The following is a 17,953-nucleotide window of genomic DNA, read 5'->3' as shown; positions in this document are numbered from 1 at the left end:
TTATCTGAATGAACACATTACATATCATATCTATTGCCAGTTTTTGACTAGTCTGCTCTCAAGGCCGTCTCTTAGTAAACACCCCTGCTGCCAATTAGGAGTTGTAGTTGCCAATTACCAACATAAGGTAAGACTCTGTGGAGTCAGAGCAAACACTTGACCAAAACAACAGTTATTGCGTCCAGATCATTTCAACATTTATCCCCGCAGAGGCCTTTCAGTTCTGGCTGAGAACTGTGAATGACAAAAAGAGCGTGAGATGTGTTTAGTGCTTTATAATTGCTGTTGTGACAGGCAAACTTCACTGCAGGGGACATCAATATCTCTGCAAGAGAGAAGATCTCATAAAGTTATATAACAGTTGGTTTTTAATGCGGCAGTTCCCTCGAGCAGAAGCCTTTTCTTTTTTTTTTTTCCAGAACTCAGAGTGGGACATTGCTCTTCTCACCTGGCAATGAGATTTCGAAACCGTTGTGGCTTTTCTTGACTGCTAATTGGCTTAAGAATCACAATCAAACTGCCTGTGAAAAGTAAAAAGCGGTGACTTTTCCACCTACCCTCATTGCTCATTCAAAGAAAAAGCAGATACAGCACAATTATTGAGTGGAGTAAGAGATAATTTTATAGCAGAGATGATAAAGTAGGAAAAACTGGCTCCGGCAGTGAAATGATTCCTTTGCCGCCTCTACTGCTGCCAAAAAAACCTCCAGGAGAGTCGAAGGTCGGATGAGGAGCGGCACGCCTTGTCAGTCTGAATTAGCTCTCATCACAACACCTAACATCTGCCACACTTAACATCTGCATTGTTTCACCTCCAACAGATACACACAATCAGGAGGTGTCTGAGTGATCTGTACATGTAAAACCACACCGGATCATCTCTACCTCTCATGCTCTGTTAAGTTTTTAAGAATCATCTGCAGCTCCTATGTTGTTTACTCAGGCCTGAGGGGGAGATCTTCAGAGAACATCTTTCCAAGACTCCCTGCCCTAGTTTACAGTACGTGTTCATACTGTTCTCCCTAACCTGTGGCTGTACTTCCCCCTGCTGTCCACATTCTGCCATGACTACCTAGAACCACTAATCGAGTGTGTCCCAAATCCATATACACACTGATTCTCAGCAGGTTTTCACTATAATGTGTGTGTTCACCCTAGAAAAATGAACAAAATGTCAGTATACAGACAAGAACACGGAGGCTCCCACAGCTGTAACGCACTTAAATAAGTTGCAAAAGGTTAGGAGACAGCTGCGGAAAAAAGGCAGAACGACATTTTGCTTTCTCTCTGTGAATCAGCGATGACATTTAAAAGTCACAGTTTTACAGCAATGGCACATTTAAAAAACAAAAAAAACCAATCAGAACTTGACTGGAATGTAACTTCTTATGTTCATTTGACTTTTGAAAATTTAGCATGCATCTTTGTCTCTACATTCATCATAAAAATGTTCAATGAATACATACGCTGTCAGTTGAGGTGTGTTGATTACATAGATATCAATTGTAAGACTTAGTATATAGTACATACTACATACAGTTCATATGGCGTATGGCTTTGGGATACAGCAAGACTAATCAACCCTAAGAATGACCTCTATCAATAATCTGTTATAATAGCTATGTTTCCCACTCATATTCTGCCCAATAGCTATCGCTGAAGATTACAGTGTATGTATGTATTTGACAAGAAATGTTTGGTGCTGGCGTCAGGCATACATATATACATAAATACATAAATACATTGAGACATAAAGTGATTGAGTGAATGAAATCTTTATGCATGAGCAATAAAAAAATGCAAATTGTGCACGACAACATGCTCTTAATGCTAATGTGCTGATGTTCAGCAGGAGTAATGTTCATCATGTTTACCTCTACCTTCAAACTAGAGGACATTGGTACACCCAGTGTGTGTCTACATACCGAACACACGTCCATGCTTTATTAATACTGAATTTTACCACTACTATTCAAAGTTAATATTCAAACCAGAGATGTCGGAAACTTTATTTTGGGGGGTCTTGGAGATACCAGTGACCTCTTTAAAGGTAACTGCTTGTAAACATGATTTATGTCAGAGGCCCCAACTCTAAAAGTGTTTTACGGCGGCTGTTGACAGAACTTGTATCCATGATTATGGCTCCCAAATCCCAAATAATTATATTCTTGTTGGAGAAAAGGGGAAACATATTTATTCATTTATACCCATCACATGTAAAACATGTGACTTCATTAAAAATATTTCAACCCAATTTGTGGCAGAGAGGAAGATTTTCATTTCAATACTTTCCTGTATATTAGGGTCAGAAAAAAATTAAAATACTTATTTAAAGAGTAACCTATTCACACCTCCTTCCTATCCTGCTGGGGTTTACCTTTTGTACACCAGGACGCTGATTGTAGGTTGGTTACAGATGTAACATTTTGAAACTTAAACCAGAGAGATCAATGATATGAAAAGTCACTGAGGATAAGCAGTGTGAGCAGCAGGGGACCATCAGTCCTGCACCGGCCCTTGAATCCCAGAAAGAGGCTGAAGGAAATCTTGCACAGAGGACAGCAGAACCACCTTCTGTCTGGAAGAGAGCCTGTCACTTTCTGGGGTTGAGGAAACCAAATAAGAAGAAAAAGGAGGAGGTGGAGTAAAATAACATCAAGTTTTGGGGTTTTTTCTCCAGGTGCTCTGGAACCTTCAAAAGTTTAGTTGTGGTATTTTGAAATGGGGTTGTATGAGTTACTTCTAGCTACAGTAGAGAAGTAGAGCTTATGCACAGCTGTGGGCAGGGTCAGCAGAAAAATATATTTTCAATGCTTAGCCTTGCTGCCATACAAACCTTTTAATTTGGAATGAACTTCCAACAGCTGTCTGAGGAAAAAACAAATATTATACGCAATCATTCGACATTGAGCTTGTGGTAAAGACAGCTTTCCCAGTAAAATAACATGACGGTATCAATAGATTTATTGCAGTCATAAAATGAATCAATAAGGTGATCGATAAGACAGAGTGTAATTCAAATCAAACCTTGCTTCTGTTTTTCACTTCCAGATGAAGTGAACTTACCATGCTGCTCTCAGTGTATTCCAGTCATCGTGCTTCTGTGTTACTGATAGCAGCCTTTTGTTGCTCTGGCTCAACCCAGGTCATTTAGTAATATGCTTCATTACAGACTAACTACAACTAACTGAACACAGACAGTCTAATTACCCAGATGGTTTGTTCTCCACTTCAGCGTCAATCATGTTAACACAGGGATGAAATCTTGGGACGATTGAAAAAATAACACACACAGACACACAATCCCTCAGAAATCACTGACTTCCATGTCCTATTTTGACTAAACAAAAAAATATAAAGAGAAACGATGACAGTCGGAGGTTTTATTCCTGTGTCAGCACTGCAAAAAACACAACAAAGGGAATTGCCCTATCTAAATCATTTATTATTTATGGCCTTCTAGGATTGTCAGATACTGTATGGCTGGAAGATCTGGCTTTTTTTGGTTGACATAACGAAGCATCTGAATGTGCATTGTTAAATTGTGATAATGAAAATAAAATTGTTACAGAACAGTGCATTTATTTGTAACTGTTATTGTTCATTTTTTTTATTTTTAAAATGTCAGTATTGGCCCGCGGGCATCTTCACAGTGTCAAATCTGACCTCTTTAAAAGAAGTTTGGACATATGGGGTGCCGTTTGTAAAACGTCTCGCTCTGAAAATAACAGCAACATTTTGTCACATTTAGCTAAAAACAATGTTTAAAAAACTGGTTTGAATTTTTGAGAGTCACTTTTTTGCACATTTAGAACAATATTTGTGAACTTAGAGATATTTTAAATATTTAAATCCAAATGTTAAATGTAAAATCTAAATGCTAAATCTAAATCTAAATCTAAATGTTAAATATAAATCTAAATGTTAAATATAAATATAAATCTAAATGTTGAAGCTAAATGTTAAATATATATCTAAATGTTAAATATAAATATAAATCTAAATGTTGAAGCTAAATGTTTCGGGTGAAACTAAATATTTTGCTAAAATGCAAATTCAAATGCCGGTAACCGGAAGTGCCAAAATAAAGGCTTGAGGAGGTCAGAGCGTGTTTATAGTGGCAAATAACGAATAAAACCCATCTTATCCGGGGAAATGGACTCTTGGACATGGATTATCGTGATAATTTAACATTTGGATTTAAATATTTAAAATATCTCTAAGTTCACAAATATTGTTCTAAATGTGCAAAAAAGTGACTCTCAAAAATTCAAACCAGTTTTTCAAACATTGTTTTTTAGCTAAATGTGACAAAATATTGCTGTTATTTTCAGAGTGAGACACTTTACAAACGGCACCCCATATGGACACCCCTGTATTATATGATATAACTGATTATAACTATATGTGCTCTGCGATAAGCTGGTCACTTGTCCAGGGTGTACCCCACGTCTCACCTAAAGTCAGCTATAGGCTCCTGCCCCACCGTGACCCTGATGAGGATAAGAGGTTACACACAATGGATGGATGAATTACACCTATTAACTTCACTGTCCATTCTCCATTATTATCCATTATCTCATACATGATTTCCTGTGAAAAGTGCAGGGCAGGGTTCCAACATCCTTTGGAGGCTGCATAACAAGTCTGTGGTCTCCATTAATCCGGGTCCTTTCCATCCTACACCTGCCTAACACCACTGCTCCTCTTTTGAGATGTACAATCTCATTACAACATAGTGCACACATAGTAATCTCACTATTATCGTAGACAATAAGCAGTTGTTGCTGCTGACACAGTGGATCATTGGAACTTCCTGCAGAGCAGACTCAGAATCAGTATCACAGATCTGGATTCAGAGTCAGATCCACAGATCCATCCTGCACGACCAAATCCATACGGCTCTATGAACACGGGGGACCCAAGATCCTCAAGAGACCTGTGGATAGCTCGCTGATCCAGCAGAACCAGGTGACCCAGATTCACTGATTCAACTGAGCTTCGTAGATCATTTCCTCCACACAGCACGAAACAAGGCAGATTCAAACTCTGGTGGATTTTAGGGAGACTTCACCCAGTCAAATGGAAGAAGCCAAACACAGCAATAATGCACACACACACACACACACACACACACACACACACACACACACACACACACACACACACACACCACCTCTCTCCCTGTCCAGACAGCAGCAGGCTGCCTGAGATGCCAGTCAGTGCCGATGATTCTGTTTTTGGAACAGCTCATTCACTTACAACCCGCTCCACCTCCACCCCCACCCCCCGCGGGCTTTCTGTACTTGAGAGTAGCCTGTAGACTGTGGCCCAGAGCTGCGCCTGGATCCATCATACCATCATGTCTAATAATAGTAACTCTCAGCCTTATAAATGCGTAGCGCGTCGTGCGTAATGGAGCCATTTACAGTAAATCAAGTCCTGCAGTCTGAATAGCCGGGAAATCCAAAGTGGCTAGGGGCTATCAGTTTATCAACAGATCTAATATTAGTGAGTAAAACGATGCTGCTATCTAACCATTATGAGTTGTGAGCTTTCCCACGGAGAGGAACAGCAGAGACGTGTGTGATTTTACATTTGAGTTCTCAAATTTTCTCTCATTTGGAGCCTGCTGCACATCAAATAAGATGTTTAACTGGTTATGGCTCATGAATATCAGGGCTTTTTTTTCTATTTTAGAATGAAGTTCATCCATCTAAACTCTCTGACCCAAATCCATGAACATCAAAGTGAGCAGTAACCCACTAAACTCATTTGGGTTGATCAGATCGAGGTTATCGCAAAGGGGGGGAAATCATGACGCTCCAACTGAAACAGTCCAACATTGGTTGTGGCTTGTCACGTGACCACCACCCACTGTGGGGGGTCAAAGTTGACTTCATGGTTGACTCACCTTGATACATACACAACTACATCATCGCTCCAGTGCGGAAATAAGCGTCCACTAATGCGCCAGCTGGGTGTCAGGTTTTACGCATGGCGTCCGCCAAACGGGACGGGGCCCCGCCGCGGAGAGCCACCTCCTAACATCCTACTATTTAGAGGTGGGAATGCTCCGGCACCCAGCACCCCCACCCTCTTGCACACCTGCTCAGCTCCGTCTGCCCCTGTCTGACAGACCGGCCAGTCCTCCTCCTCCTCCTGCCCTAGTCCTCCCTGTCTTCACCGGAGTTCGGATCCTGTGTGTCCACACATTGCGCTCTACCTTTGGCTGATAGTTCTGGATTTGTATTTTGGGTGTGTTCCCCTCCTCCTGGTGGATTTAACCTGTTAGACACCCTCACCCCGCACATACAGCCTAACTTTTTTACACTTGGTGCCCTGTTATCGATGGCGGAGGGTGTGCGCCCCGAGGACTACTGCGACGAGCCGGTGGAGGACGAGTTTGGAGAGATCATCAAGTGTCGATCAGGTAAGGTAGATCAAAGCTTAACAAGTGTGTGTTTGAGGGGCGTGAAGCCAGGAATGTGTGGGTTGCTGTGTATCCAGACAGACCATATGCTTGTGTGTTTAATATTAAACACCTCTCTGTCCACTGCCAAGGATGCTCAACACCACTGACAGCTCAGACACAGTCACAAACTTTCTCTGTAGACTGTCACAGCTGCGAGAAGCAAGTGAAAGCTCTAAAATATGAATAATGTGATACATCTTCTCATCTGACTTCATCTTTTGAAGCACAACAGCTTCTAAAAGCTCCATCCAGGCTGATGTTGGTTGGTGTGGATGTGATGGAGGAGCTGGTGTAGTTATAATGAAGTGTCTCTGTGTACCTGTTATTCCACATTGTTTTGTCTTCATTCAGTATTTTTTTTTTTTGAATGTGCTGGGCTGATGTGTGCGGATGTGTCTCTGTTTCTGTATAGTTTCTATAGCATGTTGTCACTGCTGGTGTATGTGAAAATGTGAACTACAGTTCCCATGAACACTCTTTCATCCTCATGCAAAGAGGATGTTGACACCTCCAGGGCTTTATCGAATCTAAAAACAGATGATGCCTGTGACCTTGTCCAGACTTTTGTCTTGACTTGTTGCCCGTGGACACAGTTGACGTGTGCCTGTAGTTTTACTGTAGATACACAAGATGTCAGATATGAGCAATTAAGACAAAAAGCTGAATTTTATCCGTTTATCTGTTTGGACAAAAGATCTTTTAGGATTTCAAGAAGTGTTCCTTATCAGATTAAACTTGTTAGGTCTTAATCTAAGACTTAATCTTACGACTAATCTACACTGATTTATTTTCTATCACACTTCCATGAATTGTTATAAATAAGAAATAAAAAGATTGGTCTAAACTGAAGCAGCAGAGGCTGAGATACCCTGACTGTGCCAAAGCAAAGCACTGGATCCTACGTTTCCCATAATGCAATTTAATAGTGTCTCCTTGTGAGAGGCACTCTATGGTAAACAGCCACTTTGGAACTCTACAACTCAAATGATAAAATGTGTTGTCTCAGCCAAATGCAGTTAAAGTTTAAAAAGGTAAAAGTATTAGTCCTGCAGTATAATGTCCCCCGTGGCTGTTATATTATTACATCTCACATGATTAGATTGGGACTCTCATCTAATGCCGTGCGATAGGCTCCAGCGTCCACAACCCTGATGAGGATAAGCGGTTACATAAAATGGATGGATGCATTTTACTGTAAATACAGGGGGAAATGTGTCTTTGGTGGAACTGCTAACATCTCATAAACATCTGATTCCAGTCACTATTTCTGTGTAAAAAGGATGAGAACCGTTTGTTTGAGCTTCAACAATGAATTTTATTTTATAAGATTTATAAGCTTATAATAATCTTCACCCGAAATGTCACTAAAGCTGGCAGATAAAATATCGTGGTGTAAAAACTACAAGATTTCCCTCTTAAATGTAGCAAAGCAGAAGTCTCTAGTAGCATCAGATGAAAGGAAATACATGAGCAAATGTATTTTTGCTGTTGGCTTTAAATCCATCACCGAAGGCACCACTTCCATGAAGGCATGCAGTATAAACCATTGTGGACTGATTTAGAGGCTACCACTCCCTGTGACATGATGATCTTATTTTCTAAGTCTATTTATGTCTTGTGTTCCCTCAGTGCCATATCACGTATATTTATTTCACATCAGATGTCCCCTTTACTGTCCTTTCAACCCCCTGAACTACACTGAGCCCTTGGACCAACACTCTGAAGTGAGGCCTCACTTTGATGCATGTAAAATCAACAACGATTTGTAGATCTAAATGGAGACTAAATATCCCCGAGGCTAAGTTGCCACTTATCCAAACCCAGGACTAAAAATGTTCTGGGTGTAAGCGTTGTTTGTTTGTGTGTGATGTGTGACCATGACACTGAACCCCTCACAGCATGCTGGGATGAGTTAGAGGCCGCAGAGGTTTGATTTCCTCTTATAGCGCTTGTAAATACTGGATGACCTGGAATGATCCACCGGGAGTCAAACAGACCGACTGAGACAGACAGATGGACAGGAGGGTCAAATAGACAAACACAGACTGGGACAGGTAACGTCCCCCTTCTGCTTCCTCAGGACGTGGATTTCCTCTGGTCTGTCTGCCTGTCTAAATCACTCATATCCTTGACTGGCCTGCCTGCTTAAATAAATCTTCATTGAATAAATAAAGTCCCCCCCACCTCTGTCTCTCTCTCTCACTTTCTCTTGTCTCTGTATGTCTCTCGCCCACCCCCCCACAGTACAGCTGGTGGGTCATCTCATGCTGGAAATAGCGGTCAGCTGGCTCGATGGACGACTGGTGTGCGGTGTCAGATAGCCTACTTTGGGAGGTTGCCATGCCCCCACCTTCTCTTTCGCTCACTTTTCCAACTTCCCTCTTTCCTCTTCCATCGCTTGTATTTTTTCCACACACACATCTCTCTCTGTTTTCCAGTCTATTTATGTCTCTCACTTCTACTGTTTCTCTGAAAACATCCTGCCCGCTATTTGCTGCCCGCTCTGTTGTTAGTCAAACTTTAATTTTGACTTTCTGGCTCTTTTTATATTCCTCCACTCATCTCCCTCCCTGTGTCATAGTCTACCACCCAAGTAGTTCTTCACTGTATGACTGGAGTGTCTGTCACGAGCTAAATCCAGCTGTCTGTCTCTGTCCTGTATAGGCCCCACTCCAGATATTTAACATACTGTATGTGTGGTGTAATGTATTTGTAGCTTAAGATCCAAATTGAACCCACATCAATGAAAAACTTTATTTTTTACAATTCCTAAGAATGTTAAAGGAAGTTTCCTAGAAAGTAGAACATAATTATAGGTCAAATTAGTTCAATTTCTACACTTTAGTAAGTATGTCAGTAATAACCGATCATTTTCAGTTATAATTCAGTTTCATCATTTATTAATCTGTCAATTATTTGGGGATTTCAGTCAAACACAAATGTTCCACTCTAATGGAGCGCTGAACAAGATGAATCTTTGAGCACATGAGGGCGGCAACAAACTGTTATTTTAATCATAAACTAATTTGCTTTGATTCTTGACAAAACAATTATTAAAATGTGAGAGAATAGTTAAACAATGGCTGTTTAAAATCCATGGTTATGTCTTACAAACAGGTCAAAGCTCAGATATTTTCAACTTATCACATAAGACAAAGAAAAACACCAAATCCTCACATTTCACAGGCCGGAACTAGCAAATGTTGAGATATGTTTGCTTGATATATTATTGAATGATTAATCAATTCAGTAGCATGATAAAATATGCCTGAAATTAAGAGACCGCTGCTAAAATGCATTTCTCATAATAAAAACCCAAAGCAAATTTCAAACATTGCATATTAAACATTACATATTAATGATCACAAATATATGATTTATTTGAAGTTTATTTGCTTTACCAGGACTGTGTGGGTCTAATTTTGATCATTTTAATGATTAATTGAAATGTTGTTAAATCGTGATTGGTGCAGAGAACAGTTACATCACCTTTTCCAATTTAGCCCCACCCACTTCAGCCCAGCGAATAAAAGCCCAGATGAAACGTCACAGACGGAAATATAATTGTGGAATAAACTGTTCCAACATTGGCAGTAAACGTGTTCATGTAGATTCCCGCAGCTCACAAGGCTGAAACATAAATCTTTAAGGTTCTCACACTCAAATTCACTGAAAAGTGCTGAAGTGTGAAGGTCACAACCTCCTGTTGCATGACATCACTCTCCTCTGCACCTGTTATTTACAAGGCAAACAACTGTTTTCTCCACGAATAAGCAGAATGCAAAAGAAAACATGCTGGGAATATATTTAAAAATAATACAAGTATCTGTGAAGTTGTTGTATTTGACATATTGTGAATAATTCAGCAGTTAAAGCAACGTTATGTAACTTTTATGGCGTAAAATAGTGCATTTCATAGAATATTGATGCTACATTGACGTGTAATTGGGTGAACGGAGTCTCGCTCATTCGTACGTCTGTTCTTGAACTTAACATTCTGGCTACGATCACCCGCGAGAAGTACGTAACACTTTACAGCACTAAGTCACACACACAAGTCAGTGATTTTAGTCAAACTGGATCATACTTTATGAATATAATATTTTCTGGGTTTCCCTCTGATGTCCTCTGGCAGCAGCACATTAACTCTCTGTGATTTACAGAGTTTCCTGATGAACAGTAAACTAAACTGTAGCTGCTGTTACAGCCTGTTAGGTAATGCTAGCGCAAAGTGCTCGGAGCACCGGGGGAGTGTTTGTGTTCGTACCACTGGGAAGAAGAAGATGTTTTCAGGCCCGGGACATGGGGAAATGCTGACAGGGAGTGGAGCCGGTGTGGTACCAGAACTGGAACTAGGCAAGCAGTCAATGTTACCGGGTCCAACTCAATGGACTCAATGAATGGCAACCGTAAAGACCGAAGGAAACTATGCGAGCTGTGCTGACTGCTGTCGGACTAGTAAGTAACATTAGCTGTCTGCTATGTCTTGTGTTGTTGACCTTGTTGATGTTTGGAAAGTTTGCAAAGTTGTCCACTCGCTAGTTTTTGATCATAAGTAACGTAATCAGATACAAATACTCGAGTAAAAGTTATTCACAGCAGCCAGTTTGACACGAGTTAGTAGGTAAACACAAGTGTTAGCAGTGATGCTAATTAAGGCAGAGCCAGCCACAGCAGCAACTTAATTAGTGTCATTGGAAACACCTGTGTTTACCTAATCCATAGATATAGTTACCGAATGAAAATATCTTGGTGTTACACTGGATTCTAACCTCAACTTCAAAAAGCACATTAAAAAAATTACAAAACAATTAAATATAACCTGGCTAATTTTAGACATATAAGATCGTTGCTTCCTATGGATGTAGCCAAAACATTTATGCACGGCACATATTTCATATTGCATCACCTGTTGGGGGCAGGCCAATGAATCTACCATTAGACCGAACCCCTAGGGTTTGATGGAACCCTAAGGGTTCGGTGAGTCGGTCTCAGGGGTTCGGTGGAGCCTCCGGCCTGGAATTTTTTATACCATTTGTTACAACATATCTTTGTGAGCAATCGTTTTTTTGAGGATGCTGGACATAAAAACTAAGAAAAGGAACAGACTTTGCTGTGAAAATGACATGAGACTGGTACTTGCCAAGGTGAAGCCACGCATATCTGAACTGGTCTCTCAAAGGCAACAGCAGAAGTCACACTGAGGTAAGTTGTTGTGAGTTCATGCACTGTGTTGGTTTTGTTATTTGAACAAGGTGATGTTAATGCACGGTTCATTTTGTGCACCAGTAAAAAAAATCATATTTTATTTTTTACTAAAGAAGGGTTCGGTGAATGAGCATATGAAACTGGTGGGGTTCGGTACCTCCAACAAGGTTAAGAATCACTGCTATATAAACAAGCTATAAAAATTCTTGATAAAAAACCACTTCATTACCACCACTGTAATATTCTACAGAAACACCATTTATTAAGCTTTGAAAACTTTAGAGAGTTTTCAAGCTTGTGTCTGGTGTATAGGATTCTACACGGTCTGGCCCCAGCACGTCTTTTGGAGTTTGCAGGTCATCGTCCTGCTAGTTCCATCCGATCCTCAAGAATAGCATCTGTTTACGACTGTAATATACCTCCTTACCTCACAACTTTTGGGCAGTCTTCTTTTTCTTTTAAGGCCGCAACACAGTGGAATGCACTACCAGTTAATTTAAAGAGCTGTCTCTCCATCAGGAGCTTTAAGTCACAACTGAAATGTTCACTAAAAAACAGTCCAAACTGTAACCACTGATTTATGGTGCTGACAGAATGTTTTTATGTTGTGTGTGTTTGTGTGTGTCATGAGTGACTTGTCTATTGTATATATGTATATGTTCATATGTTTTTTTGATGTTTTATGTCCTGCCAGGGACTCTGGTACAATGCACGAAATGGCAACATTTATGTTTTAATTGTACATGGTCCCTAATAAACGTAAACAAACAAACCTACTATCATGTCAAAATGGCTGCTGTGTGAAAAAGGTCTGTTTCTACGTAATGTTGCTTCAGTGCGTTTGCATATATGGACACACAACTGCTCTGCAGACATTGTAGGAACTCGCCTTTAAATTTTTCCAGGTGATATATTGTTTTTATCATAGCGTGTATTCGTAATAGATATAAAGAGACAGCTGCTCTGCATGTTTCAGTATGAGTGGTCATTTTGTCTGATTTACCCTCCTGGCAACATGAAAGCACACAGCTGACGTGTTGTCCACTTGATTTATCCTTCCTTAAGACACTGTGAGTGTGTGAGGCTTCTGCTGGGTCTGTGTTCTTTTGGAGATTGGTTTTAAAATGGTAGAATTTATTAACCTTTGAGTGTGTGTGTGTTTGTTTCTGCACCTTGTTATCGTTGGTCTACATGCACCTTGCTATTACCCATCATTCCTTGCCAAGGCGCAGGCCTCTGGAGAGTGATCCTGATTGGAGCAGACAGGCAGGTAGATTCAGGTGTTATTGTGGACACCCGGGCCCTTAGGACCCCGGTGTAAATTATGCAAAACAGTGGACACAGCCTGGAAAAAACAGGCTTATTCAGAGGGCCTGTGGTCAGGATAGAAAGCTCCCATCCACACACATAATCTTTTTTACCTGCCACCTCTTTTCTTAACCTCACTTTCTTTCTTTCTTTCTTTCTTTCTTTCTTTCTTTCTTTCTTTCTTTCTTTCTTTCTTTCCTTCACTTTTCTTCTCTTGACTTCTCTTCACTTCTTTTGACTTCATCACTCTTCTTTACTTCTCTTCACTTTTCTTTGTTGCTTCATCTAACTTGACACCACTTCTCTTCACATGTTCCTTCACTTGCTCCTTCTGTACTTTTCTCTTCTCTCTTCACTTGATATCACTTCTCTTGACATTTCTTCTTTTGACAAAACATGTTTCAAATTCTCCTCACCTCGCTTTTTTTCTTCACCTCTGTTTTGTCATGGTATCAGGTCTCTCCACTTCACTTTCCTTCACCTCCTCTTCTCTCTGTGTCTCTTTGTGTTCACTCCTGTGCTCCTCACCTTCTTTCTTTTCTTCACCCCATCTCTTTTGACCTCAGTTCACTCTTCTCTTCTCTTTGTGTCACCTCACTTCACTTCACCTGTGTGCTCCTCACCTCGTCTCTTCTTTTGACTTCCCTCCTCCTTACTTCTTCACTTCCCTTCCTCTCACCTCTCCTTTTGATTCCTCTTGATCTGTTTCCTTCTGCTGTGGCCCAGAGGAGAGTGCTGCCTTCTGCCCACCGAGGCAGGAAATCAGAGCTGACCCCCCCCTCTTCTCTTTCACTCGTTCATTTGTATCACTCTTTCTTTCCCTTCATCTTGTTTTCCAGTTCATCCCCCAAGTCATCCACAGCAGGCTATTTTAAAGCTTCAGATGTCGAATCTTTGTTTATTTGGTCGGTTGTCTCTTTCTTTCTCGTTAGTAACCCCCCCATGAAGTCATGCCAGTAAAAAAGCTCGAAGGCAGACACACAAATTCCCACAAACACTGTTGAGTAAAGCTAAATATACTGTACAGACACCCACAAGGCCATCAGTTAATACTCAGGTATTTAAGTTGTCCCTCAGTGCTGTTTTAGGATCAGCCTCTCTGTCTTTAAATCTTAACCTCACCTGTCAGCAGCACAGGAGGAGTTACTGATCTGAGTACAGCCATGCTGCCTGGGGACGATTTACTGCAATACCACTTAGAGCTTCTTATTTTCAGCTAATATCGGCCTTCACTTTACATTTACAAACCAGTCATTCTGCACAGAGCACAGCAAAGTATAGTATTTTACTCTCCTGCTTATCTTCAACAACCAAGGACTAAATAAATCAATGAAGACATTAAAAAAAATCATTAATTAAAGACACATGGTGCTAACTATCACTCTTCAGACAACAAACTAACCAGTAAGACGGTTAACTAAGTGAACAAACAAACAACTAAACAAACATCACAGCGCGCCGTGAGCTGACAGAACACCGGCTGCACGGTGTACCTGTCGTGTTGAATCCAGCTCAGTGAAATGATGAAAATGAAATAACGCTACGACTAATTTTTCAAGCCTGACTGAGGAACGCCATTCGGGAAATTAAAGTGGGTAGAACGCTTGATGTAATAGGAACAGGCCTTCCAGGAATGAAAAAAATAACCAAATGCTGTAACAAATTCTGAAAAACAAAAACAAAGGGGACACAGATTCCTGCAAAAAAAATAATCAGTTCCAGCGTCTAAGTACATTTATATTATTCTGTATAGTCAATATTACATGATGAATATTTTCAACACACTGTCATATTTAGCTTTTACTGGTGCAACTTTTCTTTTGCAATTTGCCCTTGAACAACTCCAGTGGAGGCATGTACTGTATGAAGGGTATAAATATAGAACAGGATCTCATCAATCCTCCCCTACATGATAAGCTCAGAGCAACCCCCCAGCTGTGAGTCACTGGCTCCATATGATCCAGCAGTGACATTTCTGGACAGAAGATGGCAGCAGAGGCAGCTGCTGGCTCTGCCGCTGTCCTCAGAGAGACCGGCGCGAGCTACTGGCAATGAAGATGAATGTGTGGGAACAGATCCGCCTGTTCTTGGGAGATTTGAGTCTGGCTCTGTATGAGAGGGAGACAGGTTGGGTGATATAAACAGAGAGAGAGGAAGGGAGAAAACAAACACAAAACAAAGATGGTGGAGAAGAAAGGGCAGCTGTTGTTTTCTTAAGCGAAGGAGAGGATGGGTGGTAAAATAAATGATGGAATAGCATGGATATGAAGACACTTTGTCTTTCAGTCAGGATGGAGTGGAGGGTTCAGTGAATGTTCTGACCCATATGGAGTTTCTGGGTCACTACAGAGCAGAGGTGGAGGAGGAGGCTGTGTGTGGATGTTGTAATGAGTCTGGTAGCCGAAGGATCCCAGAGGAACCCCCCTCCCTGCTCAATTAGATGCACACACAGACACATGTCTGTGCATACAAAAAGCCCTTTGGGTCATGTCAGGGAAAAGTGTGTTTTTTCACAATCAGGTTCCACCCCGTTCTCACGGAAGTGGGCCAACAGCTCGCAGCAGGGCGATCGATCAATCAGGTTGGAGGAAGAGTCACGCCGGGCAGAAGTCAACCACGAAGAATTTCTTCTTCTTGCACAGATTATCATGCCTTATTGAAGCGCCAAGCCTCCGTTTATCAGCTGGTGTGGTGCCACGAGAAGACACCATGTCTTGAGATTGTGAGATTTGTTTGCTGTCAAAAGCGGGGGGCCACGTGTCCTGAATCTGAATCCATAGATATCCACTCTCACTGGGATCAGGACCTCTCCCCCCTGGGTTTGGATTAGTTGGGATTTCCACCTCATCAATAGTTTTAGTTAACACACAGAGGAGGATCAGAAAAGGGTGACAGGTGTCGCCTCTTGAACATACATAAATCATAAAAACACAGTTTATTTGTGCAGGTTGCATCAAGTCCTGTGTGTGCACATGCATAAAAGACCCACAAGGCCACCAGCATTAAACCCACATGATGGAGAAATAAGATCAGCTCCACTTTGATCCTCTGCTCCATCACTACCAGACTCTGTGTGTGAATGTGTGTGTGTTGTGTGCGTCTATCTTTGTGAGGACTATTTTGAGTTACAGACCTGGGAATGAGGACATTTTGGGTCGATCCTCGCTGTGGGACAAACCATCAAAGGGCTATTTAAGGGGCAGTGCCATGGTGGCTTAAAGGTTGAGGCACCTTCTCCTGGTTCAAGACCTTTATTGCATGTCAGTCCCCATCTCTCTCTCTCTCTCCACTCATTTCCTGTCATCTCTCTGCTGTAAACAATCTAATAAAAGCCAGGAAATGCCCCGAAAAGTTCAAAAACAAGGATCTGTCTGAGGGTTAGGACTTGGTTCGAGGTCTAACCAAACCCTGGCTAATGGACTGAGAGTGCTTGAAACAGTCGGACAGTCTCTCCTTGAAGACCTCAGTGTGACGCTCAGTTCTACACATGAAAAATGATCAAAATAGTCATGTTAAGAATAAAAAGAGACCTTCTCTATAATCTAAATAACAGAATGACAAAGGCAGAAGCAACATAATGGATAAAGGTTCGAGCCGGGAACCTTTTCTTACACGTCATACCTCTTTCTCTCATTGTCTGTGGCATGCTGGGTAATGGGCTATAGAATGCATTATGTGAGTTAAGGCCTTCACAGACAGCAGTGGTCGTGTTTCTAAAAAAGATACTAAAAATATGATGAAATACACAAGATGGTAATGAGAGATTTTGGTAATAGCCACCTCAGACAGTCAACAGGAGCTAGAAATCCTTGAAGTAACCCACCTCGCTTTCAGATTATTCACTTCAGACTGTAAACCCTGCATGGAAATAACAAGCTAAGTTGAATAAATGATATAAAATAGAGGGAGATGGGAAAGACGCAGAAAAGAGGGACACGTTTAATTTAAAAGAGCGATACCACCTTCCATCCGCACTCCTGCTGCATCTTCCTTTTCCAAGTGCATCCCTCACCACTTACCTTTTAAAACCCGCAGTGATTTCTCTCTAAGAATTTAACACGCCTCGGCGTCTCTCAGAATATTTTACTTGTGTGTGCCTTCCTCTTACTTAATGAATTCTGCATTGGAAAGGAAGGGTGAGCGTTTGTGCAGATGCATTCACATAGGAAAATGTGTAGTGGACCTGGACTATGCTCTTTCCCTTCATTTGTCAGTTCCAGGGAAAAAAAGTTGACTAGGGCTGCAAAGTATGAGCATTTCATTGTCAGCTAATCTATAAAATGTCAGAACACACATTACAAATCTCCGAGCTCAAGGTGTTTCCTTCAGATTGCTTGTTTTGTCTGTCAGAAACCAAATGATACGCAGTTCACGGTGATAGACAACAGAAGATAGCAGGCTTGAGAAGCAGGAACCACACTTTGGACCTCTCACAAGAACCATTCATATAAAGTTAGTTCTTAAAGTGGCAAATCTGAGAAGAGAATTCGTGTAAACAACAATTTTCTCTCAGGTAGAAAACAAAATTCACAGAATGAGTCACACAGAGAGTCTGCCTGTGTTACCAAAGTCAAGAAAAATAAAAATATTGGTATGAGTTAAGTAAAAAATCCTCAGCTGTAACACCTGACTGTCACCAGTAATGGAGTATTCTGTCATTCATCCATGACTGTCATAGTCCCTTGATCACCTCACATTTTAATCATGTGCTGCTTTTTTCCAGCAAGACGTGTTTTAGCATCTAACTTCACATCCAACTGCTGCTTCTTTATCTCTGTCACGTTACGGAGCTGCAATGAAGCATTACTGCTAAATATGTAATGTTTTTGTCTGCTGATTTCTGACAGTGCAAACTGAAACTCTGTGGTGGGATTTCTTTAGTACTGTTAGACCTTATTGTGAATGAAACTTGTCCACAAATTGAACAGTGATTCACATTTCTTTTCTAATACTATCGACACA

The 17,953-nt window shown here is 41.0% G+C and overlaps 1 protein-coding gene across 1 annotated transcript in view; it reads left to right on the top strand.

Annotated features, from left to right (window-relative positions):
• Nucleotides 1–5,943: 5,943 nt before the first annotated feature.
• dmd (dystrophin) overlaps nt 5,944–17,953 on the top strand; it is a 320,865-nt gene continuing 308,855 nt past the window's right edge. The window contains exon 1 of the mRNA XM_027291475.1: nt 5,944–6,433. Coding sequence (XP_027147276.1) covers nt 6,352–6,433 — 82 coding nt within the window. The 5' untranslated portion in view covers nt 5,944–6,351. The remainder of the gene's footprint in view (nt 6,434–17,953) is intronic.

The sequence above is a fragment of the Larimichthys crocea genome, chromosome XIX, assembly GCF_000972845.2.
Source record: "Larimichthys crocea isolate SSNF chromosome XIX, L_crocea_2.0, whole genome shotgun sequence".
Classification (NCBI taxonomy): Eukaryota; Metazoa; Chordata; class Actinopteri; family Sciaenidae; genus Larimichthys; species Larimichthys crocea.
Note: the sequence above shows the minus strand (reverse complement) of the source record. Positions and strands in the feature narration are given on the sequence as shown.